The sequence below is a fragment of the Heterodontus francisci genome, chromosome 32 (genome assembly GCF_036365525.1).
Source record: "Heterodontus francisci isolate sHetFra1 chromosome 32, sHetFra1.hap1, whole genome shotgun sequence".
In the NCBI taxonomy this organism is placed as follows: domain Eukaryota; kingdom Metazoa; phylum Chordata; class Chondrichthyes; order Heterodontiformes; family Heterodontidae; genus Heterodontus; species Heterodontus francisci.
In genome coordinates this window covers 14393178-14412378 of record NC_090402.1, presented here as the reverse complement: position 1 = coordinate 14412378, position 19201 = coordinate 14393178, and the positions used below count along the sequence as shown (strand labels likewise).

The following is a 19201-nucleotide window of genomic DNA, read 5'->3' as shown; positions in this document are numbered from 1 at the left end:
TACTCAAGTTCTGTACGACCAAATGACTAGTTAAAAACTAAGATCTCAGTTTCTGCAAATTTAAAAAAGCAAGTTACTTATGTCAGCATTTACAACAAAGCAAGATATGTAGTATTCTACCTGGATGCTGTTATGACCAAGTGAGAAAGGTGTCTCGGGGTCTTTAACTGTCTTCACCTGGTCTTATAGTAACAGGGTTTAATTTTTAAACACATTGTGTTTTGACTCCCCCTTGGTGAATCCTTGTTCACCACTTTCCAATTATAAGGCAAAGAAATGAGCATAAACAGGCTTTCTTAGGTTTAAAGAAAAATGAAATGTATTAAAATTTAAACTCTAATTCGGTTAATGCCTACGGATACATGCCACGCCCCATGCTAGCATGCATACACGATACGCACGTGCTAATGGAGACAGAAAAGAGAAGAAAAATAAAGTTTAAAAGTTTGAGAGAATCTCTGAAGAGGGGTTTTTACTGTGCTTCTAGCTCACTGTAGTTCTTGATTGTAGGTAGTCTTGTTTTTCATTGGGGCCCAGTATTCTTCTTAAACCTTTCTCACTGTAGGAGACTTTTCTCTCTTGGGGTTTATGTGTCTTCAATGGGCCTTCAGTTCCGTGAGAAAGAGATGGCAGCACGCAGGAGAGAGGTGTTCTCAGTCCAGGAGAAAGGAGCTTTCTCAGTTCAAATTCTCTGCGGCAAGTTCAAATTCAAAAAACTCCAACAGTCAGTCATGTGACTAAACTGGTCTGACCACGTATGTTTGTGTATTCAATCATTTTAGCAGTTAATCTGGAATGCTAGCCTTTCCACCTTCAACGTCTGGTAATCAAAAGTCCATTGTGGATTAAATTGGAGCAGGGAGTGGCCCCTTTGTCCATTCCAAGTACTGTCTGTTACTAGGCAAAAAAGGTCTTTCCAGTGAGGGGCCTGGCAATTCCTTGCGATGGGCCCTCTTTTCTTTCCAGCAGCAATTTTAAGTTTGAATGCTCATGTGGCAAAATAATGTGCACCTCATTCTTGGCAGGTGGGTACCTGCATGACACCTCCACACCCAGGGGAATGAAATGCAATTTGAAAAAAATGGCGCATTTCATTACAAGGTCTGTGAGAAATAGAAGATACAGAAAGAAAAACCATACATTTCTCTCATTCATTTCCATTCATTCACCAATCTTAAAGCTGATTAAAATGGTCTTTTCTGGGTGCCAGTGCTGCTTTAATTTTTTTCTCCCTTTCTTTCTCAGCAGAATTAGTAGTGGGCAGTCTATCCTGAACTTGAGTCATGCAAAGACTTTTGACTTCAGGGGATGGGTGGTACCCTTTTCCTCTGACTGTGGGGGAGGATTCTTTGTTACTCTCCTCGTTTCCTATGGGACACTCCTACCTGCAGGTATGTGTGCAGACTTGACTGCCCTCTCCTGTGGCACTTTGACTAGGTGAGGCATCACCCTCACGGTTTCTGTGCCCCCCCCCCAGAGGTTTCTCTTTGTCTCTGCGGGTTCCTGTAAATGCTGTTAGCAACTCTGGTGGGGTGCTTCGAGAGTATACATTTACATAGAAGGGTGTGGGGTCTAACTTATCAAGTTTTTCGGGTTTGGCTGACAAGACAGTTGGGGTTTTCATCTGGGATTCCTTCTGACTTCCTTTATCCTGCTCTCTTGGTCACTTTGTCCCCCTTCTCTTTCCAAACCTTTGCCAGCCGTGTGCCTGCCTGTCCCCTTTTGTTCTCGGCGGGGGTCCCTTACAGTTCAGCAACCTTCTGCTGGAGGGTCCTCCAAACACTGGTACAGGACTTAGGGGTGCAGGTTTCACTGTAGATTGGGGTTTCCCCTCAACCTGGCACATGTGGCAACTCATGCAATGCTCCACCACATCTTTGTGAAGTTTAGGTCAGTCAAACTGCTGTTTTATGCAGGCTTTGGGCTCTCGCATAGTGGCATGTACAGCCACTGTAGTCTCGTGGGCCTTTCTTAATATTTCTCCCCTGTACCTCAGTGGCACCACTAACTGGTGAACTACTGTCCACTCCTTGCCCTCAGGTCTGTGAGGAGAACTCAATTTCCTCATCAGTACCTCATTCTTTAAATAGTAGCTGTCAGTGGCTCCTTCTGCTTCACTTTCAGGTTGAATAGCCTGTACTAACTCTCGTAATACTGGGTCGGCTCGCTGGGCCTCAGGTAGGGAAAATCTATTTAATTCATTCCCTGGGTCTCTTAACTTTCCGAAGGAAGTCTCGGACAGGCAGACCTCATGATCATTTGCCTGCAGTGCCAATGCAGTCTCCTCTGGGACAGCTGGTTTGATCATGGCCTTATCCACTACACATTCAGGGAATGTGCAGGGGACTTTCTCCTGCCAGTTTCCTGTCTCTCTGACCTCCTGTGGTCTTTCTTTCACTACTGGGGGGGCTACCACCTTCACCCCCCCACCAGACAGACCATTACCTAGGAGCAAGTCAACTCCATCCACAGTCAAACCAGGGACAATCCCTACCGTCACCGGTCCCAAAACTAGGTCGCACTCCAGGTGCACCCGGTGTACAGGTACAAGCATACACTTGTCCTTCAATACCATTCACCACCATTTTTAGCATATTAGCATATACAGGCTTTCTTAGGTTTAAAGAAGAAAAGTGAAATTTATTAAAACTTAAACTTAAATTTTAATTCGGTTAACACCCACAGACACATGCCGCGCCCCACGCTAGCATGCATACGTGATACGCACATGCAAATGGAGACAGAAAAGAGAAGTAAAATAAAGTAAAAAAGTTTGAGGCAATCTCTGAAGAGGGGTTTTTAAACTGTGCTTCTATCTTGCTGTAGTCCTTGATTGTAGGTAGTCTTTCTTTTCATTGGGACCCAGTATTCATCTTAAACCTTGTTCACTGTAGGAGACTTTTCTCTCTTGGAGTTTATAATGTGTCTTCAATGGGTCTTCAGTTCTGTGAGAAAGAGATGGGAGCACACAGGAGAGAGGTGTTCTCAGTCTAGGAGAAAAGAGCTTTCTCAGTTCAAATTCAAAAAACTCCAACAGTTAGTCATGTGACTAAACAGGTCTGACCATGTCGGTTTGTGTATTCAGCCATCTTAGCAGTTAACCTGGAATGCTAGACTCTTCAACGTCTGGTAATCAAAAGTCCATTGTGGATTAAATTGGAGCAGGGAGTGGCCCCTTTGTCTGTTCCAAGTACTGTCTGTTACTAGGCAAAAAAGGTCTTTACGGTGAGGGGCCTGGCAATTCCTTGCGATAGACCCTCTTTTCTTCCCAGCAGCAATTTTAAGTTTTAATGCTTAAGTGGCAAAATAATGTGTGCCTCATTCTTGGCAGGTGAGTGCCTGCATGACAATGCCTTTATTGTTCAAATACTGATGGATTGTACTGTTATTTAGAATCTGAAAGGAACACTCACTTCTGTTCTTCCTCTTCCTTGGAGTTTCTTTTTGGCTGATACTTCTTCGAAAGATTCCTGAAGAATAACACAAATAAGCTACATTAGCTTTTTAAAAAATTGCTAATTAAACTGTGTATAGCAGGAGTACCTGCTTATGCAGTAAGCCCAGCTGCTTCATAGTTCATGGCCATAACACTACAGGAACATAGGAACAGGAATAGGCCATTCCACCCATCAAGACTGCGCCACCATTCAATAATATCATGGCTGATCATCCACTTTAATGCCTTTTTCCCACACTATCTCCCTATCCCCTTATGTCATTTGTGTTTAGAAATATGTCAATCTCTGCTTTAAACATATGCAATGACTGAGCTTCCACGGCCCCCTGGGGTAGAGAATTCCAAAGATTCACAGGATTTTTGAATCGAAGTAAAATAAATGCTTGTTCCAAATAATAATTTATTCCAGATGGACAATTTCCTATTATGAATTACAGATTATTTTGTGCCCCAAACACCTTAAATATAATTTTCAGAACTTCATATTCGATCCTCCTGGAAGAGGAAATCTATGGGGAGTTGAGGCTGGAGAAGGACTCCATCATAAAGTCACACAGTAGGAATCCTAGTATATAAAAAAGTATAATTTTCAACAAAGTTCAATGAGCTATTACATTGATACTCTTATTTCATCCAGATTGTGGGGGAGTGACATCTGTACACTGACTGAATGTTAACACGAATAAAATTGACTTCTTTAACTGAGTGGCAGACTGCAGAGCCACAAAAAAAACTGTCATGATTCTGCTGCCTGAAAAACAGGGAGGAGGTCCTGCTAAGTGAGTATCAGGAGATAATTAAAAGCAGGTCCTCGAGGGTAGCAATCTCAGGATTATTATCGGAGCTATGTGCTAATAGGCACAGGGACAAAAATCAGGAAAGTGAATGCGTGAGTAGAAGTCTGCTATGGGGAAAGATAGGTTACATTTCATACGAAACTGACACCAATATTGGGACAGGAAAAAGCTGTACCACTGGGATGGGATTTGACCTAGGTCCTGGCAGAAAGGGTAAACAGGGATGCAGAAAGGATTTTAATAAAAAAGGTTAGGGGGGTGCAGAAGAGCGGGGAGTTGAGGAAGGTTCAGTTAGAAATAACAGTAAAACTCATGACCTAAAGATGAGAAAAAGGTGAGTCCAAAATGAGACACAAGTTTGCAGATGACACTAAATTAGGAAGTCAGTAAGTAGTGCAGATAGAAGCAGGAAGCTGCAAAGGGACATAGGACAGATTACGTAAATGTGCAAAACTATGGTAAACGGAGCTGACTGGGAGAAGCCAAGAGGTATGAATCCAAGAAAGATAAAGTATTTTCTAAATGGTGAGAAATTAGAGACTGTAGAGAAGCGGAGATTTGAGAGTCAAAGTGTAAAATTCATTAAAAGCTATTGACAGACACAAAATGCAATCAAAAAGGCTAATGGAATGTAGGCCTTTTTCTCAAGGAGGCAGAAATACAAAGGGGAGGAAGTAATGCTCTAGTTGTTTAGAGCCCTGGCCAGACCCCATCTGGAGTAATGTGTTCATTTTTTTTTCCCAATTAGTTTTTTACTTCCAAATTTGTACAAGACGAGACAGTTCATTTTGGCCTGTGGCTTTGTGCTTGTATCTTCAGCACCTTCACCACTATCTTCTGTTCCTCAATAAGGAATGCACGCTTAATTCTGTCACGAACACATTTGGCGCACATGGATCCACCACAAACACGACTGATGTGCTTTAGGCACTGCACCTCAGGAAGAAGGTACTACCTTTGGAGGGAGTGTAATGTAGATCCATCAAAATGATACCAGGGCTTAGAGGGTTAAATTATGGAGCAGGTCGCATAAAATTGGTTTGCATTGCCTGGCTACACTTTTTCTCACATTGAACAACAAACCCTTCAACTCCACTCACATCCTCCAAATAAAAGGTGTTTCAATGGGTACCTGGATGGGTTCCTAGCTATGATTGTCTTTTTGTGGGGTATGTCAAACATTCCTTGTTTCAGTCTGACTCGAGCCCCCTCCCCAACTCTTTTTCTGGTACATTGATGACTATATCGGTGCTATTTCCTGCTCTCGCCCTGAACTGGAAAACTTAATTGAATTCGCATCCAATTTCCACCCTTCTCTCATCTTCACATGGTTCATATCCGACACTTCCGTTCCCTTCCTCGACTTCTTTGTCTCCATTTCTGGGGATAAGCAGTCTACTAATATTCATCATAAGCCCACTGACTCCCACACTACCTCAACTACTCTTCCTCACACACTGCCTCCTGTAAGGACTCGATTCCACTCTCCCAGTTTCTCCGTCTCCGTCACATCTGTTCTGATGATGCAACCTTGCACAACAGTGCTTCCGCTATGTATTCCTTCTTCCTTAACCGAGGATTCCCCCCACTGTGGCTGACAGGGCCCTCAACTGTGTCCAACCGATTTCCCGCACTTCTGCCCTCACCCATTCCCTTCCCTCCTGGAACTGCGACAGGGTTTCCCTTAGTCCTCACTTTCTACCCCACCAGCCTCCACACCCAAAGGATCATCCTCCATCATTTCCAGCACCTCCCGTATGATGCCACCACCAAACACATCTTCTCCTCCTCTCCCCCATCAGCATTCCAAAGGGACTGTTGCCTCCACGACACCCTGGTCCACTTCTCCGTCACCCCCAACACTTCGCCCCCTTCCCATGTAATCTCAGGAGGTATAACACCTGCCTTTTTACCTCCTCTCTCCTTACCATCCAAGGCCCCACACACTTCTTCCAGGTGAAGCAGCATTTTATTTACACTTCTTTCAATTTAGTGTACTGTATTCACTGCTCTCAATGCGGTCTCCTCTACATTGGGAAGACCAAACGCAGATTGGGTGACAGCTTTGCGGAACATCGTCTCTCAGTCTGCAAGCATAACCCCGAGCCTCCGGTTGCTTGCCATTTTACTTCACCACCCTGCTTGCATGCCCACATTTCTGACCTCGGCCTGCTGCAGTGTTCCAGTGAAGCTCAACACAGCTCGAGGAACACCACCTCATCTTCTAATTAGACACTCTACAGCCCTCTGGACTCAACATTGAGTTCAACAACTTCAGACAATGACAACAATTTTGATTGTTTTATTTTAACCATGTGTTAGTCTTTAACTTGTTTTTGCTTTCAGACAGAGCTGTTCATTATTCTGGCATTAACAGTCTCTCTGGACAAATGCTTTGTCTTTTACTACAGCTATTACTACTCCCTTTTCCTATTGTTCCAAGACGTCTTTGTCATTTAATCTCTCCTGCCCTCTGCCCGAACACAGACCTACCCTTTTGTTCTTCTTCCCCCTTCCCCTTTCACTTGCTCAAAGCCTATTACATGTCTAATCTTTGCCAGTTCCAATGAAAGGTCACAGACCTGAAACAATAACTTTGTTTCTCTCTCCACAGATGCTGCCAGACCTGCTGTGTATTTCCTGCACTTTCTGTTTTTATTTCAGATTTCCAGCATCTGCAGTATTTTGCTTTTATATTATTTTGCAGATCAACCGTGATCGAATTGAATGGTGGAGCATGCTCCTGTCCCTAATATTACTACATTGCTAGAATAGGAGAACTGGTTTTAGCAACATAAATGCTGGAGCCAATAAATGGAGTTCAGTTTTCTGCAATCTGAATTACACAAGAACTAAATAATACTAGAACCAATAAAAGTACCTAAAGTTTATTAAGTTATGGCAGTCACAAGTTAATGTTGAGTGACTATCAAAACCCTGGTATTCTTGTGCTATAGGTTTCTAATGAGATATTGAACAAGTAGATCCTGCTTAGTAAAGCCTGCAGTCTAAATCCTACTAGTGGGCATAAACTGGTATCAAGTAGTACTGAATCACATTTCACTGATTCATGATTTCAAACTGGTGAGAACAATTTGTGACTAGGACTGCAACCAACACCAGTTGTCTCCCCAGAATGCCGAGCAGTCACTACGGCAATGTACCTGTAGACTGATATGATTTAATAGTTGTCCCAATGCCTTGCACCAAGCATACATTTATCTGCAGAATCCCTACTCTTACAATGGCAGCATGGGAACAAATGACAACAGAGCACACATAAACCTTGTCTGTGTTCAAATAATTTTCAATTCTGTATAAACGTGGTAATACATAGAACAGTACAGCACAGTACAGGCCCTTCGGCCCACGATGTTGTGCCGAACCTTTAACCTACTCTAAGATCAAACTAACTACCTACCCTTCATTCTACTATCATCCATGTACCTATCCAAGAGTCGCTTAAATGCCCCGAATGTATCTGCTTCTACCACCGCTGGCAGCGCATTCCACGCACCCACCACTCTCTGTGTAAAGAACCTACCTCTGACATCTCCCCTAAACCTTCCTCCAATCACCTTAAAATTATGCCCCCTGGTGATAGCCCTTTCCGCCCTGGGAAAAAGTCTCTGGCTATCCACTCTATCTATGCCTCTCATCATCTTGTACCCCTCTATCAAGTCACCTCTCATCCTTCTTTGCTGCAATGAGAAAAGCCCTAGCTCCCTCAATCTTTCTTCGTAAGATATGCCCTCCAGTCCAGGCAGCATCCTGGTAAATCTCCTCTGCACCCTCTCTAAAGCTTCCACATCCTTCCTATAATGAGGCGACCAGAACTGAACACAATATTCCAAGTGTGGTCGAACCAGGGCCTTATAGAGCTGCAGCATAACCTCGCGGCTCTTAAACTCAATCCCCCTGTTAATGAAAGCCAACACACCATACGCCTTCTTAACAACACTATCAACTTGGGTGGCAACACTGAGCGATCTATGGACATGGACCCCAAGATCCCTCCGTTCCTCCACACTACCAAGAATCCTGTCTTTAAGCCTGTATTCTGCATTCAAATTCGACCTTCCAAAATGAATCACTTCACACTTTTCCAGGTTGAACTCCATCTGCCACTTCTCAGCCCGGCTCTGCATCCTGTCAATGTCCCGTTGCAACCTACAACAGCCTTCCACACTATCCACAACTCCAGCAACCTTCGTGTCATCGGCAAACGTGCTAACCCAGCCTTCCACTTCCTCATCCAAGTCATTTATAAAAATCACAAAGAGTAGAGGTCCCAGAACAGATCCCTGCGGAACACCACTGGTCACCGAGCTCCATGCTGAATACTTTCCATCTACTACCACCCTCTGACTTCTATGGGCCAGCCAATTTTGTATCCAGACAGCCAACTTCCCCTGAATCCCATGCCTCATTACTTTCTGAATGAGCCTATCATGGGGAACCTTATCAAACGCCTTGCTAAAATCCATATACATCACATCCACTGCTCTTCCTTCATCAATGTGTTTTGTCACATCTTCAAAGAATTCAATAAGGCTTGTGAGGCATAACCTGCCCCTTACAAAGCCATACTGACTATCTCTAATCAAACTATGCTTTTCCAAATAATCATAAATCCTGTCTCTCAGAATCCTCTCCAATAATTTGCCCACTACCGACATAAGACTGACTGGTCTATAATTCCCAGGGTTATCCCAATCCCTTTCTTGAACAAGGGAACAACATTTGCCACCCTCCAATCATCTGGTACTACTCCAGTGGACAGTGAGGATGCAAAGATCATCGCCAAAGGCGCAGCAATCTCTTCCCTCGCTTCCCGTAATATCCTTGGGTATATCCCGTCTGGCCCCGGGGACTTATCTGTCCTCATATCATTCAAAGTTTCCAGCACATCCTCCCTCTTAACCTCAATCTGTTCGAGCATATCAGCCTGTTCCACACTGTCCTCACAAGCGACAAGGTCCCTCTCAACAGTGAATACTGAAGCAAAGTATTCATTTAGGACCTCCCCTACCTCCTCCGATTCCAGGCACAAGTTCCCTCCACTATCCCTGATCGGCCCTACCCTCACTCTGGCCATCCTCTTGTTCCTCACATAAGTGTAGAACGCCTTGGGATTTTCCTTAATCCTACCCGCCAAGACTTTTTCATGTCCCCTTCTAGCTCTCCTAAGTCCATTCCTCAGTTCCTTCCTGGCTACCTTGTAACCCTCTAGAGCCCTGACTGATCCTTGCTTCCTCAACCTTAAGTAAGCTTCCTTCTTCCTCTTGACTAGCTGTTCCACATCTCTTGTCATCCAAGGTTCCTTCACCCTACCATCCCTTCCCTGCCTCACCGGGACAAACCTATCCAGCAGTCGCAGCAAGTGCTCCCTAAACAACCTCCACATTTCTGTCGTGCATTTCCCTGAAAACATCTGTTCCCAATTTATGCTCCCCAGTTCCTGCCTAATAGCGTTGTAATTCCCCCTCCCCCAATTAAATATTTTCCAATCCCGTCTGCTCCTGTCCCTCTCCATGACTATAGTAAAGGTCAGGGAGTTGTGATCACTATCACCGAAATGCTCTCCCACCGAGAGATCTGCCACCTGGCCTGGTTCGTTGTCAAGCACCAAGTCCAACATAGTCTCCCCTCTAGTCGGCCTATCTCCATATTGAGTCATGAAACCTTCCTGGTCACACCTGACAAAAACTGCTCCATCCAAACTATTTGCACTAAGGAGGTTCCAATCAATATTAGGGAAGTTGAAGTCACCATAACAACAACCCTGTTACTTCTGCACCTTTCCAAAATCTGCCTCCCAATCTGTTCCTCCATGTTTCTGTTGCTATTGGGGGGTCTATAGAAAACTCCCAATAAAGTGATTGCTCCTTTCCTGTTTCTGACTTCCACCCATAATGACTCAGTAGACAAACCCTCCTCGACGACCTCCCTTTCTGCAGCTGTGATACTATCCCTGATTAGCAATGCCACTCCCCCACCTCTTTTACCTCCCTCCCTATTCCTTTTGAAACATCTAAACCCCAGAACATCCAACATCCATTCCTGCCCCTGTGATATCCACGTCTCCGTAATGGCCACAACATCGTAGCTCCAAGTACTGATCTACATCATTATCAGCCAGAAATACATAAGCATTCTTGAACCTTAATTAAACATGAGTTATTTAAAAAGTACAAGGTTCATTTTCCATCCTAATTAGAATTTAAACACATTCTCCTGAATAGTCGGTTAATTATCTTGAATGATGAATGAATTCCCTGGCCACCAGTGAAATGCACACAGGGAAGACCAACCTTTTAACTAAGAAAGAATGAACTTGCATTTTTATCATGCCTTTCACAACCATGGGATGTCCCAAAGTGCTTCACAGCCAATAAAATACTTTATAGTCACTGCTACAGTACAAGGAAACACAGCAGCTAATTTGCATACAGAAAGATCCCACAGACAGTAATGAGATAAATGATCAGATAATTTGTTTGCGTGATATTGGTTGAAGGACCAATACTGACCAAGACATCAACAACTTGCATTTATTTTGTTCTTTAACATACAAGAAAAAATCCCAAAGTGCTTCACAAGACAAAAATCAAATCAAGCCAAAGCGGAAATATTCGAAAGCAGAAAATGCTGGAATTAGGAGGTCAGGCAGCATCTGTGCAGGGAGGAATAGAGTTAAGGTTTCAGGTCAATAACTTCTTCTTGAGAAATATTAGGACAGGTGACTAAAAGCTTGCTTAAAGAGGTAGATTACAAGAATGGTTTTAAAGGAGGAAAGAGCAGTCGAGAGGCAGAGAGGTTTAGGGAGGGAATTCCAAAGTTTAGGGCTTAGACAGCTGTAGATGCAGTCGCTAATGATGAGGTAAAGGGAGGGGGAATTTTTAAGAGGCCAGAGTTCAAGGAACTCAGAGTTTTTGAAGGGTTGTAGAGCTGGAGGTGGTTACGGGGGTGGTGGGGGGGGGGGGTGCGGGGTAAGACCATGGAGTGATTTGAACACAAGGATGAGAATTCCAAAGAATTGAAAAGTTTAGCCTTCATTGAGTGAACAAAGCTTCATTACAGTCAAGTTTAACATTTATTTAACATCAATGAGCAGTAACAACTATGAACTGCACCACATTCGATTGTAGTTTACTGGTCAAAGGTTAGAAAAGAAAGATTTTTCTGAGAGCCTTGTGAAGCTGTGGAAGTCAACATTTAAAAGGCTGGGCAGTGGTTGAAGGAAAGGGGCGTAAAGAACATGGAAACAGGTTGGGCACATGAAGTTAGGACTATTGCTCGTAGAGGATAAACACCAATATGAACTGCTTAGGTCCAAAGGCCTGTTTCTATTTAGGTTTAAAGAGGTTTTTAAAAAAAATGTTTGCATTAGAATGAGGAAAGAAAATGTCTTCCTGCTTTCCTTTGTCCATTTCTCTCAATGCTAGAAATTACTTTATTTATGAAAGGTGCAAGTGATTAACATTTACTTTTTCCAACCGTCAACAAAGCACAGTTGAGGTAATTAGACGTCTTAAAAATTCAACTGTTTTGCTTTGAAAATTGAAGTAACATTAAATGTGGCCAGACTGCATAATCAGAGCAAAAGGTTTACACAGGCCAAACAGGTTATAAATATAGACATAACTATACATAATGAGACAAAGCTGATAAAAAGTGTGACAATAGGAAGTCAAGTTGTGCAGATAGGAAGTGCACGCAGATGCAATATTTTTTAAATGAGAAATAGGCAGATATATATATATGGTGGGGAATATGGGATTAATGTAGGATTAGTATAAATGGGTGGTTGTTGGTCGGCACAGACTCGGTGGGCCGAAGGGCCTGTTTCAGTGCTGTATCTCTCTATGACTCTATGACTATGGCTCTTCTAGTCTTCCCCGTACCCCGCTGTGTAGCTGAGCTACCCGTGGTGCCATGGACATGGCTCTGTCTGTACTCCCCAGGTGAAGCATCACTATCCTCAGTATTCAGAACTGAATACCTGTTGAAGAGTGAGATGCACTCCTGCACTACCTGCCTGATTCTTTTTGACTGTCTGGTGGTCACGCATTCCCTCTCTCCCTGCATACTCTTAAGCTCTGGGGTGACCACATCTATAATCGTGCTATCCACGTAGATCTCATCCTCATGAATACACCGCAGTGTCGCCAGCTACCGCTCAAGTTCCAAAACCCGGAACTCAAGCTGCGTCAATTGACGACACCTCCTGCACAAATAGTTCTCCAGGATATGGGAAGCATCCCAGAGCTCCCACAAAGCACAGATGGTGCACTCTCGAGGTTGAAGCAAGCCTGCCATTCCTTTATTTATTAGTTGACCCTTTGCTACTGCTAAATTTTTTTTTAAAATTTAGAAATACAGCACTGAAACAGGCCCTTCGGCCCACCGAGTCTGTGCCGACCATCAACCACCCATTTATACTAATCCTACACTAATTCCATATTCCTACCACATCCCCACCTGTCCCTATATTTCCCTACCACTTACCTATACTAGGAGCAATTTATAATGGCCAATTTACCTATCAAACTGCAAGTCTTTGGCATGTGGGAGGAAACCGGAGCACCCGGAGGAAACCCACACAGACACAGGGAGAACTTGCAAACTCCACACAGGCAGTACCCAGAATTGAACCCGGGTCGCTGGAGCTGTGAGGCTGCGGTGCTAACCACTGCGCCACTTACCAATACTACAACAGCTTAGAATTAATAAAACCTTTCTAGTACTGATAAATCCTACTAAAAATCAATACAGTTCACTAGTTAAAATAAACGTTACTCAAAAAATAAATCAGCTACTTACTCGTTCCTCTTTATTAAGCCATTTACACACACACCCCAACAGTAATGTAACATTACTACTGAACTGGTGGTATTGGTGGCTGAGAATAGTGAATAAGCAAAAGAAACAATAAAATTACAATGTCAGGGCAGCCCATCACTTGCAAGGCATTTCATTCCATCCTTCAAGAACCAGCAAAGTAATAAATACATTGTATGTAATACTGAGCCGATGAATGCATTTGTGGACTATTTACAGATACTAAAACAGTATTTGAAAGCATTCACTTTTTACTGAAATGGGACTGGAGTCCATCTTCATTTTCCCGTCCAAGGAAAACTGGCGCCACTGAGGTGGGGAAGGAGGGGAAACTTAGAATTTTTAGTGTAGTGGGGGTGAGGGGCGCACAGGGTCAAATCTGCATTTCTAGTCGGGGGGGGGGGGGGGGGGGGAGGGGTGACCTCTACACTTTGTGCAGTTGGGGGGGGGGGGGGGGGGGGAAGGTCAACTCAGCAATTTAAGTGGTATGGGCGGGAGGGGGGTGGGGGGAACAGGCTTAGTATGCAATGGAAGTGTTTTGGGGGGCAATATTTTATTTGCGGTGTACTTGGGTGGGGGTATGGGTTTAAATATGCAATTCCTTGCGGCAGGTCTGGCAGCCCTTTAAAAATGGCGCCAGCACCTGCGCAGAGGCAGCTGACGGTGTTGCTGGCATCACAGAGCCCTCTCCCACCACATGTTTGAGGGGGGGGGGGGGGGGGGGGGTGCGTGGGGCGTCCTAACCGGCATATTACAATGAGCCGCTGCGTGATATTGAATCGACCTGGAATTGAATCTTTTCAGAGACCACTTTAATTGGATAGTACTGCTGTAAACAAGTGTACTTCCACTGGTCGAGAGGAGGGGGAAATATCTGTACTAATCTACGATAAAGAATTCCTTTCATCGATAAAGGACAGAAGACACTAATGTAACTCATTACATCAGGGCATGCTACCAAAGCAGCAAGTTTTATATGATCTCCCTAAGAATTTTTCTGTTTGGTTGTATGAAAAAAAAGTTGACAATGGTGTTTGAGATGAGCTCCTGCTAAGAAGGGATAATAATCTTAAACAAAATTTCAGCTCTCCCAATAACTCAATTCATTAAGACAGGAAGCAGCTGAGAAATAAAGACCAAGTTCAAACCCCAGTCTATGCGCAGTAACTGATCTCAACTGCAATGGTGAGCCTCTACAATTGGCCTTATTAACCTTGGTTTCTAGGTTCCCTCATGTGATGATCACTTGGGTGAAATACTGAAGATCAACAGACAGTTCAAATTGTAGCCTTCAGACAGGGGGCAGGAGAAGGGAAGAGAACAAAAACTACTGAAAAAAAGGAGAGAACACAGTAAAGATGCATAACTAATTACTATGAAATAGCTAGCAAGGGTGACAAACAAGCTAAAATTTCACAGGGTTTACTTACAGCACACAAAAAGGTGTGTGCACCAAGCTTAACAGAGAATACGCAATGTTAGCTGTCGGCAGCACTTACTTTAAACATTTGGCAGGTACCATTTTTTGATGCACAGCATCCACAATGAATTCATTCCTGGGCAAAAGACTGGTACACTATTAAATTGATACAAATATTGAAGAAAGGGAGGGAGGATAAACATACAATAAAGGGACAGAGACAAGAATACTTTGCAAGGCAAGGCTTTTTTGGAACGCAAGTGCAGGTAAATCAACGAGAACAAATTCTAAGAATTCAAAGATTTGGGAGAATAATCAGGAATGTGATTTAAATACAAGGAGCTTGTTTCTTGATGAGACGACAGTCCATTTTGACTGCATAACCTCAGCTATAACACTCCAGCAGCATCATGCCTTTTAATAAAAATCAATCAGAAGACTTTTCTTATACCTCACTTCCACAGCCCTAAACTTTGAAATCTACTACTCAGTTCAAATTCTTCCTAATGAGACAATCAGCTTTAGTACTAATGTGAGCACACACAATTCAAATAGTTTTCATACAAACAAGAGGTGATGCAATGTAAAGATGAGTCCTAACAAACGGTCTCAACTGAAATGTTAACTTATCTTTTCTCTTTCAAATGCTGACAGTCATTATTTCCTAGATTTTTAAAGTTCTAATTGGAAATTCTATTTACCTTAGAAGCAGCTTATAGATTGCATGATTAATTGGGCAAGCTGAAGCACCTCAAAGACTGGTGGTAGGTTTTCTAGTTTAGGTTTGCCTGCACGTTTCTGTCTGCAGAGACCATTCTCAAAGTAGAGCAGTCTGACCCTTCTTTGTACTAAGTTCCCAGTCAGAGCCAGGTTACTGGAGTGAAATGCCAGACTACAGGGACCTCCCTACTATGGGGATGGGAAGAGAAAATCAGATAATGAATCTCCACCAGGAACTCGTTTCACATCATCTAGTAACATCATAACCTCCCTGCCCTTGTACTCTATGCCTTGGCTAATAAAGGAAAGTATCCCATATGTCATCTTAATAGGACCACCTTTTCTACTTGTCTTGCTACCTACAGGGTACTGTGGACTTGCACTCCAATGTTACTCTGTTCTTCTACACTTCTCAGAATCTTACCATTTATTGTATTCCCTTGTCTTGTTTGCCCTCCCCAAATGCACTACTTCACATTTCTCTAGGTTGAATTCCATTTTCCACTTTTCTGCCCACCTGACCAGTCCATTGATATCTTCCTGCAGTCTACAAATTTCTTCCTCACAACCAACCACATGCTTTCCATGAGATGATGATTCACCAATGGATAACAGTTGCTGTTACTTCTAATTTTCCCCCCCCAATGGCATATATGGTGCTGCAACAAAGTGTGTTTTTAAAACCTCAAGATACTTTGTCTCAATGAATGGGTGCAATGACGCAGGTGTCGGAGCCCATGTTCAGTGCCACCTACCATCATGTGACATTTTCAAGTTAAACTAGGCTTGAAACCTATGGTGGCTGGTGAATGTGAAATGCATTAGATTAGCTGAAGTCTGGGTTAAAATGACATTTTTTGCCAATATTCTCCTCTTCTGAGGCGCCAATGGTTGCTGGGCTGCAGTTCTTTGGGCACTAGCCACTTTCCAGTATCTTGCTCAAGTGGCCCCCTTTTATCTGTGAGCCTCAACAGTAGGCATTGCCAGGGTATTCAATCATAGAATACCATTTAAAATGCCAATTTGATCTTGTTCTCATTCACATGCATAAAAGTACTTTCCAATGGATGACAATCAGCAGCAGGATCTTGTTTTAGCTCTCCCAAGCCCAGTGGTGAGGGGCTATATTATTGCTCCCTTCAACTCCCAACTGTTACCCGCATTGATCAGCTAGGTCAACAAATTTTGTTTAAAAAAATCCTTCATCGTCTGCCAAATATTTGATGTTGCTTTCATATGACTTGTTATAGGTTTGCAGAGTGAAGAGTTTACAACAATTACAGATATACTATGAAAGAGAGTACACTGGTCTCACAGCACTCCAACCTTTTGATGCTGCTTTCATATTAATTGTTATAGTCCATGCCAAACAGATTGGAGAGAATATACAACCATTGCAGATATACTATGCAATACAGTACTTTGAAAGAGCTTCCAATTTAGTCTCACAGCCCAGCATTTTCCCCATAACTCTGGAAGTTAGTCATCTTCAAGTATATATCAATTGTCTTTTGAAAGTTTCTATGGAATCAGGTTCCTCCACCCTTTCAAGTTGTGCATTCCAGATCTTAACAACCCTCTAGGTGAAGAAATTTCTCATTTCCCTTCGAGTTCTTTTGCCAATTATTGAATATCTATGGCTTTCCTGCAATTGGCACATCCCAGTAACAGCTCTGTTAAAATCAGGAACTCATGATGTGGCAAACATTGGGCACAAAACTGATCTTCATCATGCTGTGTCACCATGCCACCTTCATTCACACCTTATGTTTGTATACTGTTTTTCAATTTTCTCTCTACCTTTCCTGAATTCATCATTATTGTTTTACACCATCAAAATACCAGTATTTGACATTTTTTCAAATATAGTTTATTCCAAAATATTTTAATTTTGACTGTTAAGACTCATTCATTGATATTATATTAGTTTGTATAGGGGGCAGTCACATCACACAATCCTTGGGAACAAGCAACGAGACAAAAGCAACAGCAGACTTCAACTCTTGGATAAAATCCCAGACTACAATTACTACTGACAAATCTTATTTCATCACATAAGGAATAGGTGCAGGAGTAGGCCATATGGCCCCTCGAGCCTACTCTGCCATTCATTAAGATCATGGCTGATCTTTTACATCAACTCCACCTCCACCCAATCTCCATATCCCTTGATTTCCTTAGTGCCCAAAAAGCTATTAATTTGTCTTGAATATACTCAAACACTAAGCATCCAAAGCCCTCTGGGGTAGAGAATTCCAAACATTCACAACCCTTCGAGTGAAAATGTTTCTCCTCATTTCAATTCTAAATAGTCAACCCCTTTTCTTCAGACTATGACCCTTAATTCTAGCCAGGGAAACAGCCTCTCAGCATCTACCCTGTCAAGCCCAATGAATTGTATTAGTTTCAATGAGATTCTTCTATGCTCCAGAGAATATATGCCCTTTCTAATCAATCTCTCATCGGACAATCCTCTCACCCCAGAAATCAATCTAATTCACCTTCATTGCACTGCCTCTAAGGTACATATATCCTCCGTAGGTAAGGAGCCCAAAACTGTAAACAGTACTCCAGGTATGATCTCATCAACCTTTATATTTGCAGTAAGACTTATTAACTTTTATACTCCAATTCCATTGCAATAAAGACGAACATACCAATTGCTGTCTGAACCTGCATATTAGTTTTCTGTGATTTACGTACAATAACACCAAAATCCCTCTGAATGCCAACATTTCCTAATTTCTCACCTTTTAAAAAAAATTTGTCTTTCCTACTACTCTTACCAAAATGAATAATTTCACATTTTCCCACATAATACTCCATCTGCCACCTTCTTGTCCAATCACTATAGCCCTTTGCAACCTCTTTGTGTCCTCCTCACAGCTTACTTTGCCATGTATTGTCAGCAAACTTGGATATATTACACTCAGTCCTAGAGCATGGCTACCCAACCTGAACCCGACGGGACCCAATGTCATGTCGGGTTTGGGTCGGGTCTTTCTTCTGGGTCCAAAATTCGGGCTCGGGCTGGACGTGGACAGAGATCAGGACAAACAGAGATCAGGACAAACAGAAATCAGAGGTGAGAAGAGTGGCGGGCAAAGGAGCGGAAAGAAACAGCTACAAGTTCTAACTTAAAGCACCCGAGTGAAATTAACCCAACCCCTTACGCTCTGAAATCTATCAAGACTGGGAGAAACCGACAAGCCCGGGGAAGATACCAGTAACTGCAGTAAGTACAGAAACATCAACTGAGCTTTTGCTTTAATTTATACGTGGCCCAAGGATTTAAAATTATCTGGAAATAGGAAGAATAAACTTCCCAACCTGAGTTCTCTGCGGAGGTTTTATTTTGTTAATGACATTGGAACTTGATACAGTTCAGAAGCTTGTTTGTTACATTGCATGATTTCCTGAAGTGGATACTTTTGTTCCCGCGAGTGCTCAGGGTCGCAGCGCCTTCACCTGTTTGAAATCAGTATTTGTTGTTTTTTTTAAACTTTGATGTTAGTTGAATACGGATACATCAACAACTGGCACCTGCACTCGATCACTGGTCTAAAGCCTGGCTACTCGACCAAACCCGAATACGTGTCAGGTTCGGGTCGGGTCGAGCATTTTAAAAAAATTAAAGGACTCGGGCTTGGGTTGGGTTTTAATTTTATACCCGGGCCAGGCTTTACTCAGTCCCCTCATCTAAGTCATTGATGTAGATTGTAAATAGCTGAGGCCCAAGCACTGATTCTTGCAGTACTCCACCAGTTACACCCTACTCTGTTTTCTGTCTATTAACCAATCCTCATACATGCTAATATACTACTTCTAATCTCATCAGCCCCAATCTGATGCAACAACCTCTTGTGTAGCACTTTATCAAATGCCTTCTGAAAATCCAAATATACTACATCCACTGGCTTCCCCCTTACCGACCCTCTCGGTGACACCTTCAAAAAACTCTAA

At 42.9% G+C, this 19201-nt stretch overlaps 1 protein-coding gene across 8 annotated transcripts in view; it reads right to left on the bottom strand.

Annotated features, from left to right (window-relative positions):
* The window catches only part of fnbp1b (formin binding protein 1b), a 308796-nt gene that overhangs the window by 166420 nt on the left and 123175 nt on the right, over positions 1-19201 (bottom strand). For all 8 annotated transcript variants that reach the window (XM_068012288.1, XM_068012286.1, XM_068012284.1 and 5 more), the window contains exon 3: positions 3414-3470. In XM_068012288.1, the coding sequence (XP_067868389.1) occupies positions 3414-3470 (57 nt within the window). The remainder of the gene's footprint in view (positions 1-3413; positions 3471-19201) is intronic.